Consider the following 16,273-nt stretch of genomic DNA (forward strand, 5'->3'; position numbering starts at 1 on the left):
GCAAGCGCTCCATAAACACCATTGATTGATTGATTACTTCTGCTCCTCCTGGAATCAGTAGAGCAACCTGGCTCCACAAGGAAGAGGAAACTGGATGGGAAGAATCAAAAACAGCAGAGATCAAGGGAATGAAAACAGCAGCCCCCAGAAGGAAGTACTCGAAGTGTGAGTGTGTGTGTGCGCAGGGGGGGAAGGGGGCAGGGTGTCTTCCATAATGGGACAGACACCCCAACCTGTCAAGCAGACAGTGAGTTTCAGCAAATGTGCTGTGGCAGGCAGGGGACCCAGAAAGGCTGGGTTCAGAATTTCCCAAGGGCCACCTTCAACTCCCCAGTGCTCTCCTGCATGTGGGTGGATGCCAAAGGGGGTAATCACCAAACCGTTCCTCTGAACATCCTTTGGGGTCAACTGACAGAAAGCAAATGCGGGCCGGGACGGGCAATCTGTCTGACCCAGTAGAGCATATTATTTCTTGGAATTGAGAGTCACCAATGAGTAGACAAGATGTTGGACAGCTGCTACAGGGTATGGAGGGAGGAGGGAGCGAGAGAGGGAGGGTAAGGGGTGGGGGGCACTACAGGCTGAGTGGTGCAGGCAACAGTCCCTTCCTCCTCCTTGCTGTTCCACGACAACTGCCACCAGAGTATCACTCGGGCCCAGGGCCACTGTCCGAATCAGCCTACGGAAAGTGTGGCCACTGACTAGGGCTCTCTCCCCGCACGTCTTGGTGCCATCCTTGACTCTGCTTTCTCATTCACCCCACACATCCAATCCGTCATCAAAATCTGCCAGTCTCACCTTCACAGCATCACCAAGATCCGCCCTTTCCTCTCCATCCAAACCGCTACCTTACTGGTACAATCTCTCATAATATCCCGACTGGATTACTGCATCAGCCTCCTCTCTGATCTCCCATCCTCCTGTCTCTCCCCGCTTCAGTCTATATTTCATTCGGCTGCCTGGATTATCTTTCTACAGAAATGCTCTGGGCACGTCACTCCCCTCCTCAAAAATCTCCAGTGGTTGCCTATCAACCTTCGCATGAAGCAAAAACTCTTCACTCTTGGTTTCAAAGCTCTCCATCCCCTTGCCCCCTCCTACCTCACCTCCCTTCTCTCCTTCTACAGCCCACCCCGTACATTCCGCTCCTCTGCCACTAACCTCGTCAAGGTCCCTCGTTCTCGCCTGTCCCGCCATCTACCTCTGGCCCACGTCCTACCACTGACCTGGAATGCCCTCCCTCCTCACATCTGCCAAACTATTCATTCATTCAATTCATTCAATAGTATTTATTGAGCGCTTACTATGTGCAGAGCACTGTACTAAGCGCTTGGGATGAACAAGTCGGCAACAGATAGAGACAGTCCCTGCCGTTTGACGGGCTTACAGTCTAATCGGGGGAGACGGACAGACAAGAACAATGGCACTAAACAGCGTCAAGGGGAAGAACATCTCGTAAAAACAATGGCAACTAAATAGAATCAAGGCGATGTACAATTCATTAACAAAATAAATAGGGTAACGAAAATATATACAGTTGAGCGGACGAGTACAGTGCTGTGGGGATGGGAAGGGAGAGGTGGAGGAGCAGAGGGAAAAGGGGAAAATGAGGCTTTAGCTGCGGAGAGGTAAAGGGGGGATGGCAGAGGGAGTAGAGGGGAAAGAGGAGCTCAGTCTGGGAACGCCTCTTGGAGGAGGTGATTTTTAAGTAAGGTTTTGAAGAGGGAAAGAGAATCAGTTTGGCGGAGGTGAGGAGGGAGGGCGTTCCAGGACCGCGGGAGGACGTGACCCAGGGGTCGACGGCGGGATAGGCGAGACCGAGGGACGGCGAGGAGGTGGGCGGCAGAGGAGCGGAGCGTGCGGGGTGGGCGGTAGAAAGAGAGAAGGGAGGAGAGGTAGGAAGGGGCAAGGTGATGGAGAGCCTTGAAGCCTAGAGTGAGGAGTTTTTGTTTGGAGCGGAGGTCGATAGGCAACCACTGGAGTTGTTTAAGAAGGGGAGTGACATGCCCAGATCGTTTCTGCAGGAAGATGAGCCGGGCAGCGGAGTGAAGAATAGACCGGAGCGGGGCGAGAGAGGAGGAAGGGAGGTCAGAGAGAAGGCTGACACAGTAGTCTAGCCGGGAAATAACGAGAGCCCGTAATAGTAAGGTAGCCGTTTGGGTGGAGAGGAAAGGGCGGATCTTGGCGATATTGTAGAGGTGAAACCGGCAGGTCTTGGTAACGGATAGGATGTGTGGGGTGAACGAGAGGGACGAGTCAAGGATGACACCGAGATTGCGGGCCTGCAGGACGGGAAGGACGGTCGTGCCATCCACGGTGACGGAGAAGTCTGGGAGCGGACCGGGCTTGGGAGGGAAGATGAGGAGCTCAGTCTTGCTCATGTTGAGTTTTAGGTGGCGGGCCGACATCCAGGTGGAGACGTCCCGGAGGCAGGAGGAGATGCGAGCCTGAAGGGAGGGGGAGAGGACAGGGGCGGAGATGTAGATCTGCGTGTCATCTGCGTAGAGATGGTAGTCAAAGCCGTGAGAGCGGATGAGTTCACCGAGGGAGTGAGTGTAAATGGAGAACAGAAGAGGGCCAAGAACTGACCCTTGAGGAACTCCAACAGTTAAAGGATGGGAGGGGGAGGAGGCTCCAGCGTAGGAGACCGAGAATGATCGGCCAGAGAGGTAAGAGGAGAACCAGGAGAGGACAAAGTCCGTGAAGCCAAGGTGAGATAAGGTATGGAGGAGGAGGGGATGGTCGACAGTGTCAAAGGCAGCAGAGAGGTCAAGGAGGATCAGAATGGAGTAGGAGCCATTGGATTTGGCAAGAAGGAGGTCATGGGTGACCTTAGAGAGAGCAGTCTCGGTAGAGTGGAGGGGACGGAAGCCAGATTGGAGGGGGTCTAGGAGAGAATGGGAGTTAAGGAATTCTAGGCATCGATTGTAGACGACTCGTTCTAAGATTTTGGAAAGGAAGGGTAGTAGGGAGATAGGACGATAACTGGAGGGGGAAGTGGGGTCAAGAGCGGGTTTTTTTAGGATGGGGGAGACGTGGGCATGTTTGAAGGCAGAGGGGAAGGAGCCCTTGGAGATTGAGTGGTTAAAAATAGAAGTTAAGGAAGGGAGGAGGGCAGGGGCGATGGTTTTAAGAAGGTGAGAGGGAACGGGGTCCGAGGCGCAGGTGGAGGGGGTGGCACTTGCGAGGAGGGAGGAGATCTCCTCTGAGGATACTGCAGGGAAGGATGGGAAAGTAGGGGAGGGGGTTGTTGGGGGGGAGGGGAGAGGCGGAGGGGTGACTTTGGGGAGCTCAGACCTGATCGTGTTGATTTTCGTGAGGAAATAGGTGGCCAGATCATTAGGGGTGAGAGATGGGGGAGGGGGAGGAACAGGGGGCCTAAGGAGAGAGTTAAAGGTCCGGAACAATCGGCGGGGGTGACGGGCATGGGTGTCGATGAGGGAGGAGAGCTCTTCCCCTCTTCAAAGCCCTAACGAGAGCTCACCTCTTCCAGGAGGTCTTCTCAGACTGAGCCCCCCTTTTTCCTCTGCTCCTCCTCCCCTCCCCATCGCCCCTACTCCCTCCCTCTGCTCTACCCCCTTCCCCTCCCCACAACACTTGAGTACATTTGTATATATTATTACTCTATTTTATTAATGATATGCATATATCTATGATTCCATTTATTTACTTTGACGGTATCGATGCCTGATTGTTTTGTTTACTGATGCCGGATTACTGTCTCCCCCTTTTAGACTGTGAGCCCGTTGTTGGGCAGGGATTGTCTCTGTTGCCGAATTGTACATTTCAAGTGCTTAGTACAGTGCTCTGCACACAGCAAGCGCTCAATAAACTGAATGAATGAACATCTGCCATTACCCAGTGGGCCACTCCAACTCCACAGACCAGCCTGTAGCTCTCTCTTTGAAAGACTTGTGGAGTTGGAGTAGCCCATCTTTCAGAGAGAAAAGTAGAGCCGTGAACACCAGAAGAAGCAACCCAGAGAAACCGGACCCTGCTGCACCACACTCTGGCTTTCACGGATGAAGCAATGCAAAGAGAAGCATGGTCAGTACTCTGCGGTTCAATGCGAAAAGCTGGATTGATTGTGCTGCCAGCAGGCAAAGACTGCACAAGGAAAGGAGCCCTATCCTCACGGTCAAACAAAAACCAATGGAAAACCCCATCGGTATGTGCTGATTTAGCTGCTCGGTAGTTACCAAAGTACTTAACGTTTTGCCCGAGAGACTATTCAGTGTCACGACTCACAGTAAGCCCAGAAAAGCTAATCACATTCACAGTTCAGGTTTCAGTGCTTTAACAGTCATCTGGTATTCCACATACTTGGGGACTGTTCTCTGGGAACAACCCAACCCTATTAAAGAACACTTAAATACTGCAATAAATCTTACCTGTGAGGCATCCCTGTAACCAGACTGTGTGTGTGAGGCACAGACATATTGCAAGGTGGGGGCAGAGAGAGAGAAAGAGAGCGCGGGGGGGGGGGGAGAGCAAGGAAGGGGGCAAGGGGGAGGGGGCAAGGAAGGGAGAAAGCAGGAGAAAACATGACTAAAGGTGTTAATGATTCAATGGAAACTGGAAGAGAAGGGGCAAAAACTCTGGGAGGTCCCAAAAAACTTTCAAACCTAGAAAATGCTTCTCTTTAGAGACAACTCTTTCATACTTATTTTCCACCTTTTCTTTTTTATTTGGAAGCACTTGGGATACTTCTATTTAAGTGGGTAAGTCATTTAACTTTTCTAGGCCTCAGTTTCCTCATCCGTAAAAATGGGGATTGAGTAACCGTTCTCCCTCTCCCTTGGACTGTGAACTTCTAAGGCACTCAGAATGCATCCGATCCACTTAGAGAGGGATGATCCCAGTGCTTAGTACAGTGCAAGGTACGTATTAAGTGCTTATCACAACTACTATTTCACCTGAAGCTCAAAGTCATCCCTTAAATGACACCCATGACCAACCATTTATAGAGTATAAGCTCCCTGAACATGGGGACTGTGTCTACCAATTGGACCATAAGTCCATTGCCCTGCACAAAGTGAGAGGCTTGACAATGTTAAAACAAGCAATCGTGAGAGGAAAGCATCACAACTTCCAATGGCAAAAGTGGAGCTGGGAGGATGAGTTCTGTAACACTGTTACTTTCTCTTCTGTCATTTGACACGTAAAAATGCAGAACTGTCTTCAAATACAAAGTTGGTCAAATCGTGCATGCGCCTCACGGCAGCTGGTAGTCCATTTTCTGCAATTTCCCATTCTCTGACTTTGCCAACAGAAAAATGTCAAAATGCATCACCCAGACACCCAGCTACCCCTGTAGTTTTGAGAGAAGGTGGTCCTCGAGCAACTCTGAACTGCTTTCCCTGAAGCAAACACTTGTGTGTTCTTGTGTTAGGCAGCCTGGCCTAATCGATCCATCGATGGTATTTATTGAGCGCTTACTGTGTGCAGAGCACTGGACTAAGCACTTGGGAAGAGTTCAATCCAATAGAGTTGGTAGATACAATCCCTGCCCGTGGGAAGCCATACAAACTAGACGGGGAGACGGATGCTAAAATCAATTGCAGACAGGGGAAGCGGCACAGTATATCAGGATCTGGACAGAGGTGCTGTGGGGCTGGGAGTGGGGCAAGGAGCAAAGTGTTGAAGGGGCGCAAACCCAAGTGCGTAGGAGACACACAAGGAAGGGCAAATGGGGAGAGTGAGGACCTAGTCGGGAAAGGTCGCCTGGAAGAGAAGGGCTTTGAAGTTGGGGAGAAGGGTGATCTGTTGGATATGAAGGGGGAGGGACTTCCAGGCCACAGGGGGCAAGGGGTCAGCGGCAAGATGGTCGAGAACAAGGCACAGTCGGTAAGCTCGGCACTAGAGGAGCAAAGCGGGTGGAGCTGGGTCGTAGGAAGAGAGCAGCAAGATCAGGTAGGAGAAGGGAGAGCCGACTGAGCGCCTTAAAGCTGACAGTCCGGAGTTTGTTTGATGCGGCAGTAGCGGAAAGGGCATGGGGCTAGGAGTCGAGAGAGTCAGATCTTAGGCCCGGCTCCGCCATTTGCCTGCTGGGTGATTTTGGACCAATCAATCAGTCAGCTTCTCTGGGCCCAATGGGGAGACGATTCCAGCTCTTCTGTCTCTTAGACAGGGAGCTCCGCTGTGGGACAGAGACTGCGTTCGACCTGATCATCTCTGATCTCCCGCCGTGCAAAGAGCATAACAAGCTCTTAATATATACCAGCATTAGAATTAAGTTGCTGGGATGCCCCAACTCTATAGCCTGCTTGTAAAAGGCTCTCCAGTGGCCAGAGATAGGATGATAATAGTGATAATGATAACAATAATGTTAGCAATAGGTGTTAAGCACTCACTACATGCCAAGCACCAGACTACGGCACTGAGGTTGACAAAGTATCAACGAGTCGGACACAGTCCCCATCCGACGTGCAGCTCATAGTCTAAGCACGGAGAACAGGTATTGAATCTCCATTTTCCAGACGGGGAAACCAAGGCCCCGAGAAGTGAGGCGACTCGGCCCAAGGTCACAAACAGCAGGCAAGTGGTAAAGCCTGGATGAGAACCCAGGTCCTCTGACTCCCAGGACCAGGCTCTTTCCACTAAGCTACGCTGCTTCTAGTGACAACCCGCTCTTGACCCCACTTCCCCCTCCAGTTATCGCCCTATCTCCCTACTACCCTTCCTTTCCAAAATCCTAGAACGAGTCATCTACAATCGATGTTTAGAATTCCTTAACTCCCATTCTCTCCTAGACCCCCTCCAATCTGGCTTCCGTCCCCTCCACTCTACCGAGACTGCTCTCTCTAAGGTCACCCATGACCTCCTTCTTGCCAAATCCAATGGCTCCTACTCCATTCTAATCCTCCTTGACCTCTCAGCTGCCTTTGACACTGTCGACCATCCCCTCCTCCTCCATACCTTATCTCACCTTGGCTTCACGGACTCTGTCCTCTCCCGGTTCTCCTCTTACCTCTCTGGCCGGTCATTCTCGGTCTCCTTCGCTGAAGCCTCCTCCCCCTCCCATCCTTTAACTGTTGGAGTTCCTCAAGGGTCAGTTCTTGGCCCTCTTCTGTTCTCCATTTACACTCACTCCCTCGGTGAACTCATCCGATCTCACGGCTTTGACTACCATCTCTACGCAGATGACACGCAGATCTACATCTCCGCCCCTGTCCTCTCCCCCTCCCTTCGGGCTCGCATCTCCTCCTGCCTCCGGGACGTCTCCACCTGGATGTCGGCCCGTCACCTAAAACTCAACATGAGCAAAACTGAGCTCCTCAACTTCCCTCCCAAACCCGGTCCTCTCCCAAACTTCTCCATCACACCGTCGATGGCATGACCATCCTTCCCGTCTCTCAGGCCCGCAATCTCGGTGTCATCCTTGACTCATCTCTCTCGTTCACCCCACACATCCTATCCATTACCAAGACCTGCCGGTTTCACCTCTACAATATCGCCAAGATCCGCCCTTTCCTCTCCACCCAAACGGCTACCTTACTGTTACGGGCTCTCGTTATTTCCCGGCTAGACTACTGTGTCAGCCTTCTCTCTGATCTCCCTTCCTCCTCTCTCGCCCCGCTCCAGTCTATTCTTCACTCCGCTGCCCGGCTCATCTTCCTGCAGAAACGATCTGGGCATGTCACTCCCCTTCTTAAACAACTCCAGTGGTTGCCTATCAACCTCCGCTCCAAACAAAAACTCCTCACTCTAGGCTTCAAGGTTCTCCATCACCTCGCCCCTTCCTACCTCTCCTCCCTTCTCTCTTTCTACCGCCCACCCCGCACGCTCCGCTCCTCCGCCGCCCACCTCCTCACCGTCCCTCGGTCTCGCCTATCCCGCCGTCGACCCCTGGGCCACGTCCTCCCGCAGTCCTGGAACGCCCTCCCTCCTCACCTCCGCCAAACTGATTCTCTTCCCCTCTTCAAAACCCTACTTAAAACTCACCTCCTCCAAGAGGCCTTCCCAGACTGAGCTCCTCTTCTCCTTCTACTCCCTCTGCCACCCCCCCTTTACCTCTCTGCAGCTAAACCCTCTTTTTCCCCCTTTCCCTCTGCTCCTCCACCTCTCCCTTCCCATCCCCACAGCACTGTACTCGTCCGCTCAACTGTATATATTTTCATTACCCTATTTATTTTGTTAATGAATTGTACATCGCCTTGATTCTATTTAGTTGCCATTGTTTTTACGAGATGTTCTTCCCCTTGACTCTATTTATTGCCATTGTTCTTGTCTGTCCATCTCCCCCGATTAGACTGTAAGCCCGTCAAACGGCAGGGACTGTCTCTATCTGTTGCCGACTTGTTCATCCCAAGTGCTTAGTACAGTGCTCTGCACATAGTAAGCGCTCAATAAATACTATTTAATGAATGAATGAACCAAACTCACTGCAGCTGTTTATTCAGTAGCACATGAAATACTGGAGTAGTCATCACAATAGTCATCACAAGTCCCATCAGGACAAAGATAGGGTAAGATGGGCAGTGATGTGCCATCCCCGGCTCCCTCTGTGATTCCAACCTAACGGCTGTAGACTAAGGCCTAGCGGAAGGAGCGGCATGGCCTGGTGGATAGAGCACGGGCCTAGGAGTCAGAAGGGCCTGGGTTCTAATCCTGGCTCCAGCTCTTGTCTGCTATGAGACCTTGGGCATGTCACTTCACTTCTCTCGCCTTCAATTACTGCACCTGTAAAATGGGGGTTAAGAGTGTGAGCCCCACAGGGGACTGGACCGCGTCCAACCCGATCAGCTTAGTATAGTGCCTGGCACACAGTGAGTGCTTAACAAAAATACTACTGGGGGGATTGGGGAGAGGGGTGGCGGGGAGAGAAGAATTCCCCATCTTAGGTTGGGACGACAGAGAATTGAGTCAAATTGGTTTAAGGGAGCGTTTCCACTCCCACAGTGGTATTCACTGGGCAAAGAGTATGATAGGGAGCTCCGGATCGCTTGGGTGCGGACAATCGAGTTCGTGGAAACGATCCCTGCCCTCCAGGAGTTAGCAGTCTCTCCTTACCATCTCCCACAGTGATGCTGAAATTCACTGAGAGGGAGCTTCACAGCATGTCTCTCTCCAACCCCATGGCCCATCACGCAAGTCCCAGTTTGTGCCCGGGCCAAAGAGAAGGCTAAGAGGAAGACCGAATTAAAGTGCTTTGCTCAAGGCCCGAGAACTCCGTTCACGCTAGCAATTGGAGGGGAGGAGGAGGGAGCAGGGAAAACGCATCAGGGCATTAGCAGGGGATGGGGATGCCGTGGAGAGGCAACATTACGCAGTGGAAAGAGCAGGGAGCCAGGAGATACTAGAACTGGGTTTCTCTGGCCCAGCCCTGTCCTTGGCCAGGTGGCTTTGGGAGAGTCACTTCCCCTCCCTGGGCCTCCATTTCCCCATCTGTAAAATTCCTGCACACCCTCCCTCTTGGATTGTGAGCCCTGTGTGGGACAAGGACTGTGCCTGATCTGATTATCCTCTACCTACCCTAGCGCTCAACCCTCGGTTCGCACCAATCCCCACAACAAGAGCCTAGACAACGGTGGTAATGGCGAAGATCGCAAAGCTATGCTAGGAGTATGGAGGTCCTTCGAAGCCCGGAGCCCAGGGAGTCTGAGTCTGCCCTGCGACCTCCCCATCCTCGGTAACCATATTATAGTGCCCCGGGCCACTTGTTGCCTGAAAGAACAAAGGAGAATGTAGCTCATCCCAGCCGATCTGCTGCGGGAGTTGAAGTAACTCAAAGAGAGGCAAGGTTGGGCACAAGCAGAGGAGACGGTGGGGTCCTGGCTCCACAACTTCATTCCTCTGGACTCGGAAAGAGCCCGACGGATCATTCATTCATTCATTCATTCAATCGTATTTATTGAGCGCTTACTGTGTGCAGAGCACTGTACTAAGCACTTGGAACATACAATTTGAGGGAAACTCAACAACCCCATACACCAAACTGCTGCGGTGGGTGGGGGTCACTGCCGGAGCAGGGGAGGGCTGAGCTGAGGAGCCCACCCGGTGCTGAGGTTGGAGATAAGCAGGTGCCAGTCCCTCGACTTGGAGTTAGAGGGCAACTGCTACAAAGACACAAGGTCGCTAAGTCAAGTCGAACGGCCAGGAGCCCACGGCCTGAGAAGACCCAACCGAGTCTCAACCTCCTGGTTGAAACTAAGTGCCATAAAAGCACAACCCTTCGACATGCTGCAGCCTCTCTCAACGGGCATCGTTCAAGCTCTTCACCCTCCCGACCGCCAGAAAGGCCACCGTGCACATCCTTTGCTTACTTATCCAAATCTATGTCGAGGGCTTTATAGGGATCGTTGGGGTCTTTGTCATCCTCATCACTCGGCAGCGCATTCTGGGTGAGAGAGAGAGAGAGAGAGAGAGAGAGAGAGAGAGAGAGAGAGAGAGAGAGAGAGAAACGGACAGTCAGCCTTACTTGTTTAAACACAAACCATGCATTGGTGAGGAGTGGGGGTGTGTGTGTGTGCGCACGTTGTCGGGGTGGGGGAGTGCCAGGGAAGGATAACTTCAGATTCCAAAGGCCTAGCCAGAATCCAGTCAATTCTCCCTCCCCCGGCTTCTTGGATTGCTTCCGTGGCATAAGGATGAAGCTGCCTACAAAATTAAAGCTCACCCATCAGAAGGTTCCCCACCAAAACGGCCCCAAGATCGGCAATTCATCAATTTGATCCGAGACAGAAGACAGACGGCGGGTGGGCAGGCAGACGGGCATGCAGATGAGCACACAGACGGGCACACAGACACTCTCCCCAGCTCGGTCCTAGAGTTCTGCCCCGGTGGGGTGGGGCTGGGCCAGTGTCAGGTGCCCACAGGAAAGGAACAAACCTCAGGCATCTCTTCAGTGACGATGTCCACCTGTTGAGCGGGGGCAATGTCCTCATCGCTTTCGGTGTGCAGGGAGTTGTGACGATGGTGCTTGCCTTTCTTTTCCTTCTTTGGTTTTTTCTTTTTCTTGTCTTTCTCTAACTTCTGCTTATGTCTGCGCTCCTCCTCCAGCTTCACATACTGGTCTGACATGGGCATCCCTAGACAGAGTGGAACTGCATAACTTTGACTCTAGACCCCGTCGAGAGCCCTCCCGGCTGAGCGGCGAGGCCTCCGGCTTTTCATCCCGGCAGGGTGAAGAGCTTCCCTTTCCACGCTCACAGCGGCGAGTGGAAGAGGGCCCGGAACCGGGATGCCAGCAGTTCCTCCCACAGCCTCCTTTCCCCTTCTTTCCGTCGATCCCTGGTGCACTCTGCACTGAACCTCGGGGCGGGGGTTCTCTGGGGCCACGTGGCAATGAAGAGGACACCGCAGTGCCCTGCACGCAGTAAGGAACCCGACGGATCCCACTGCCTGAGACTAATCGCTGGAGTCGCACCCTTACTCTTAACACGAGCGCTGAGGGGCAGCTGGTCTGTCCTACCTCTGAAACCACTTCAGGGATTAGCTTTGTTCCTCAACACGTCCAATACCTAGAGATGACTGAAAACCCCAAAACCCCCACCACGGGCTACAACCAAACGTCTCATCCAACGAAACCCCATCGCCTCGGGGGAATGACATTTTTCTTCCAGCCAGATTCCTCCCATGACAAAACAAAACAAAAAAGACAGGTTTGGGACCCAAGAGCGTCGTCCCCGCCAGCATCGCAGCTCTCATGATGGTTAACTTCAATACCTTGGGGGCAGACCTGCATCCCCCAAGTGCCGGGCCTTTTGCTCTGCACACAGGAGGCAGTCAAACCACACTGCCAACACAGACTACCCGCTAGCTCCAAGTTCTTCCGACTGACATTCGATCCAATTTGCCCAAGACTCGTTACTCGTACCTCATCTAAGGAAGACTTAAATGGGGAAAGCGTGGATCATTCCATTCCAAAGTGAAGGCGCCCTTAAGGAACAAGACCCCACAATGCGGCCCTCAGCGGGACCCGTAAGCAGGCAGGATTGCTACGTTATGGTAATTACCAGGGACAATTCCAGGGGTCAGAGCTGAATGAAAAATGGCTCCCACGGACCCCTACAGCCTGGAGCCTTTTCGCTCCCCTCCCCGACACTACCAGAGCCAAGACCTACCACGGCGGCAATGGCAAAGGGCCAGAATCACGGGTGGTCTCCCTAAAACCTCCCCTGCTGCTCCTCCTAACCCTCCCTCCGCCCCCTGGGGCTCCGGGGCAGCCTCCATCTTCTCGGCCATCCACCACACAAGGGGTCCTATTCTCTGGTTGTGTCTGTCGTACCCCGTTTGGACTGTGGGTGCCTTGTGGCCCAGGGACCAGGTATTAACAGATTTCCCTCTGTCTGACCCAGGGTATAATAGAGTATTCTGTGCATTGCAAATGCTGAAAGAATGTTAGCGACGACGATGACGATGATGATAATAATGGTAATAGTAGAGCCCAGGAAGCTAAATGGAAGGCCATTCTTATCTTAAGAAATGGAAGCACCAAACCTTAATTTCAAACAAATAAGCACACTTGCCTGGAACTTTCAAGGGCACAGAGAGGTCAATTTGAACCACGGGTATGTGCTCCACACCAGGTGTGTCCTGGTACCGCTGAAAAACAAAAAAATGTTTCAAGCCATCAGACTCGTGCCTGGAAGCAGTGGCTTCCAATGGGCCGAGACCCGGCCCTTGGCCCACCTACCGGGAAAAAACGCACAGCCCCGGGACCCGACGAACCGGAGAGCTGCAGGGATCTCCCAGTGGGGAAGAGGGTGCCCTGCTCAAACACCCCCACGAGCTCCTCCTCATCACCCGGAACCCAGAGGGGAGACACCCCGGGACCTTAACCATGCCGTCGCCGTCGTCTTCAAGAGAGTGCAAGATCAGATCACAGTTAAACACTGGCATGGGACCTGATAGCATCCCACTGCTGATAGCTTCCCACTGAGCTACTGAAAAGCATCATCGGTCAAATGGTCCCACAGAAACAGTGCGACTTCAGACCACTGTGTGACACGGTGGACCAGACTGATGCAGCCCAAATGCATGGGCTGGCACAAGGCCTCCTCACGGTTTTGCTGGGCCTTAAGAAAGCGTTTGACGCTGCCAGGAGGTACAGATTCTGCCCTTTACTAAAGACGATTGCTGCCCTGAACAGTCCATCAAGATCCTGACACCACTTTGTGTTGGCCTGGCTAGCCCGGTCTGTGCTCTGTCCAATGGGGGAAAGGCAAGGCTGGGTTGGGAGTTCTGCTCTTCGACAAACTATCCCCTGCAGCCATGCTATGGTGTACAATAGGGATGCCGGCATTAGAATAAGCTTCCGAACCTCCGGGAAGCTCTTCCAACTCTGAGCATCATCAAGAGTCCTAGAGATGGTCGGTGAGTAGCTGTGATGGTGATGATGACAGAATAAGAAGGGGAAGGAGGGAAAAGGGAGGAAAGAGCAACCTTGTATTTATATAGCGCTTTTCATTTTTCCAAAGGGCTTTCCCATCAACTGTCCCATTTTATCCATATAACATCCCTGGTGGGTAGGCAGAGGCTGGTATTTTGAGGAAGCTTAAAGCCAGAGAGGTTAAGGGACTTGCCCAAGGTTGTTCGGCAGACCAGAGGCAGGGTGTTCAGGAGAAACCGACTTCTGGCCCACAGGCTTCGACTGTTGCCTCACACACGGCCAGTCACATCTCCTGACACGGGTGACACGCAGCACTGAAATGGACTTGTGTGATCAGGAAAGCGTTCCCCGATTCCCCGGGACCATTCCCGCCAAAGCGCACGGTGGCAACAACAGGCGAGATCAGTGAAGGATGCATGGGTGCTTGGGTGGCTGAGGTGGGGGGGGGGCGGGGGAGGGGTTTGGATTTCTGAGGATTTTTTAATCACAGTTCGGAAGAGGACCTTGGAATGCCACTCACTCGCCCAACGCTCCCTTTAGATTCAGTCTTCCGAGGGTTTCCATTGGAGCTGGTGGATGCCGCCGGGTTGGAAGAAACGGCCCCGCACAGGTGCACGGGGGCCATCCAAGCAATCTCTCACATGCAGGGCTGGGCCCAACCCCTCTTGCTCTAGGAGAGCCAACGAGGCTGGTTCCGGTCGGTGGCGACAGGACAGATACCATTAGAGAAGCAGTGTGGCGGAGTGGGTAAGAGCAGGGGCCTGGGTACTACTCCAGGCTCCGCCACATGTCTGCTGGGTGACCTTGGGCAAGTCACTTCGCTTCTCTGGCCTCAGTAACCTCATCTGTAAAATGTGGATTAAGAGTGCCCGGGTCCCATGTGGGACAGGGACTGTGTCCGACCTGATTAACTTGTACCTATCCCAGAGCTTAGAACAGTGCTTGGCACAAAGTAAGCACTTAACAAGTACAAAAATTATTATTTGGGAACTAACTAAGCACTAAAAGCCGCTGGGTCTTCAGAGAAGAAGACAAGATTGCATCTTGTGTCGATATTACGATGAGAGGAGCGACCGCGGCTCCTGCCACCATGCCGAGGCTGAGAGATGGAGTGGCCTTACCTTCTGAGGAGAAGGAGAACTTTTGATATAAAACGGGTTGTTGGCCTGCTCCTGCTTCCGGGCTTCTCGACGCTGGAAGGCAGAAGAACATGGAGCGGTACAGTACGCGCACAAACTGACCGAGGTGCTACTGAAGCTCCTCAGCTTCAAACCGAGTCCTCACAATCAAGAGACCTAGTCGGGATGATCAATGATGGGAATCCAATAAAACTGTGACTTTCACAATGACCAGGAAAAGAACTGGACGAAACATCTCCTTCGTGATCGGCACCACTCAACCTCTTTCTCAAATCGCTTCTGGGTTGGATTTTGTAAATCTAATGAGATGTTTTGATGGTGACAACCCTGTTCCAATTTGGAAAAGCAAGCAGAGTGGGTTTTTGTAGTTTTTTTAAAGTGTGTATGGGTGGGTGCGTGTGTGTCCTCAATCATCTTAGCATAGCCTTGCAGGAACTGCAATCTGGCAAGTGCTGGCTCTAGTCAGTCAGTCGATCGTATTTATTGAGTGCTTACTGTGTGCAGAGCACCGTACTAAGCGCTTGGGAAAGTACATAATAACGATAGAACAGACACAATGCCTGCTCACAGGCTTACAGTCTAGAGGGGGAGATGGACGTTTATACAAATTTTTTTTTTAAATAAAATTATAGATATGTACATAAGGGCTGCGGGGCTGGGAGGGAGGATGAATGAAAGGAGCAAGTCAGGGTGACGCAGAAGGGAGCTGAGGAAAAGGAAAAGAGGGCTTAGTCAGGGAAGCCCTCTTGGAGGAGATGTGCCTTCAATAAGGTTTTGAAGGGGGAGAGAGTAATTGCCTGTCAGAAGTAAAGAGGGAGGGCATTCCAGGTCAGAGGCAGGATGTGGGCGAGAGGGTGGTGGCAAGATAGAGTAGGTTAGCATTAGAGGAGTGAAGTGTGCAGGCTGGGTTGTAGTAGGAGAGTAGCGAGGTGAGGTAGGAGGGAGTGAGGTGACTGAGTGCTTTAAAGCCGATGGTAAGGAGTTTCTGTTTGATGCGAAGGTGGATGGGCAACCACTGGAGGTTCTTGAGGAGTGGGGAATCATGGCCTGAACCTTTCTGTAGAAAAACGACATAGGAAGTGATATGGATTGAGTGTGAAACATACCATTTTGGAGGGAGAAGAGGGATTAGGAGAATCTGCTCTTAGTAAATTTTCAACACAGCCGCAAGTATTTATCAGCGGTCAACCGATCGTGTCATCTGGGTGCCTACTGGGCGTAAAGCATCGGGAGGGTACAATAGACTACTGTAGACCCTATCCCCGCCACCAAGGAGCTTCTAGTCCTTGGCCTAGTGGATAGAGTATGGGCCGGGGAGTCAGAAGAACCTGGGTTCTCATCCCGGCTCCACCACTTACTTGTCTGCTGGGTGACCTTGGACAAGTCACTTAACTTCTCTGTCTGTTACCTCAACTGTAAAATGGGTATTAAGACTGTGACCCTCCCATGTGGGACATGAACTGTGTCCAAACTGATTACCTCGTATCTCCTGCAGTGCTTAGTACAGTACCTGACACACAGTAAGCACTTAATGCAGTTATCATTATTACCCTGTGCACAGCACCAGATCAAGCCCTCGGGAGAGTAGAGAGAGTTACTAGACCCGATCCCTGCCCTCAAGGAACTTCTCCTCCTAAGAGGAGAAATAATAATAACTGTGGTATTTGCTAACTTTGTGTCAGGCACTGTACTAAGCACTGGGCTGGATACAAGCAAATCGGTTGGACACAGTCCCTCTCCCACACGGGGCTCCCAGTCTCGATCCCCATTTTACAGATCAGGTAACTGAGGCACAGGGAAG

At 52.3% G+C, this 16,273-nt stretch overlaps 1 protein-coding gene across 3 annotated transcripts in view; it reads right to left on the reverse strand.

Annotated features, from left to right (window-relative positions):
• Positions 1-16,273, reverse strand: part of AP3D1 (adaptor related protein complex 3 subunit delta 1) — a 101,077-nt gene that overhangs the window by 21,545 nt on the left and 63,259 nt on the right. For 2 of the 3 annotated variants that reach the window (XM_029057339.2, XM_029057336.2), the window contains exons 18-21: positions 14,455-14,526; positions 12,471-12,546; positions 10,831-11,030; positions 10,266-10,339 (exon numbers count right to left, since the gene is read on the reverse strand). In XM_029057339.2, coding sequence (XP_028913172.1) covers positions 10,266-10,339; positions 10,831-11,030; positions 12,471-12,546; positions 14,455-14,526 — 422 coding nt within the window. The remainder of the gene's footprint in view (positions 1-10,265; positions 10,340-10,830; positions 11,031-12,470; positions 12,547-14,454; positions 14,527-16,273) is intronic. The other variant, XM_029057337.2, reaches the window with a different exon arrangement.

This window comes from Ornithorhynchus anatinus, unplaced genomic scaffold (assembly GCF_004115215.2).
Source record: "Ornithorhynchus anatinus isolate Pmale09 unplaced genomic scaffold, mOrnAna1.pri.v4 scaffold_93_arrow_ctg1, whole genome shotgun sequence".
NCBI lineage: Eukaryota > Metazoa > Chordata > Mammalia > Monotremata > Ornithorhynchidae > Ornithorhynchus > Ornithorhynchus anatinus.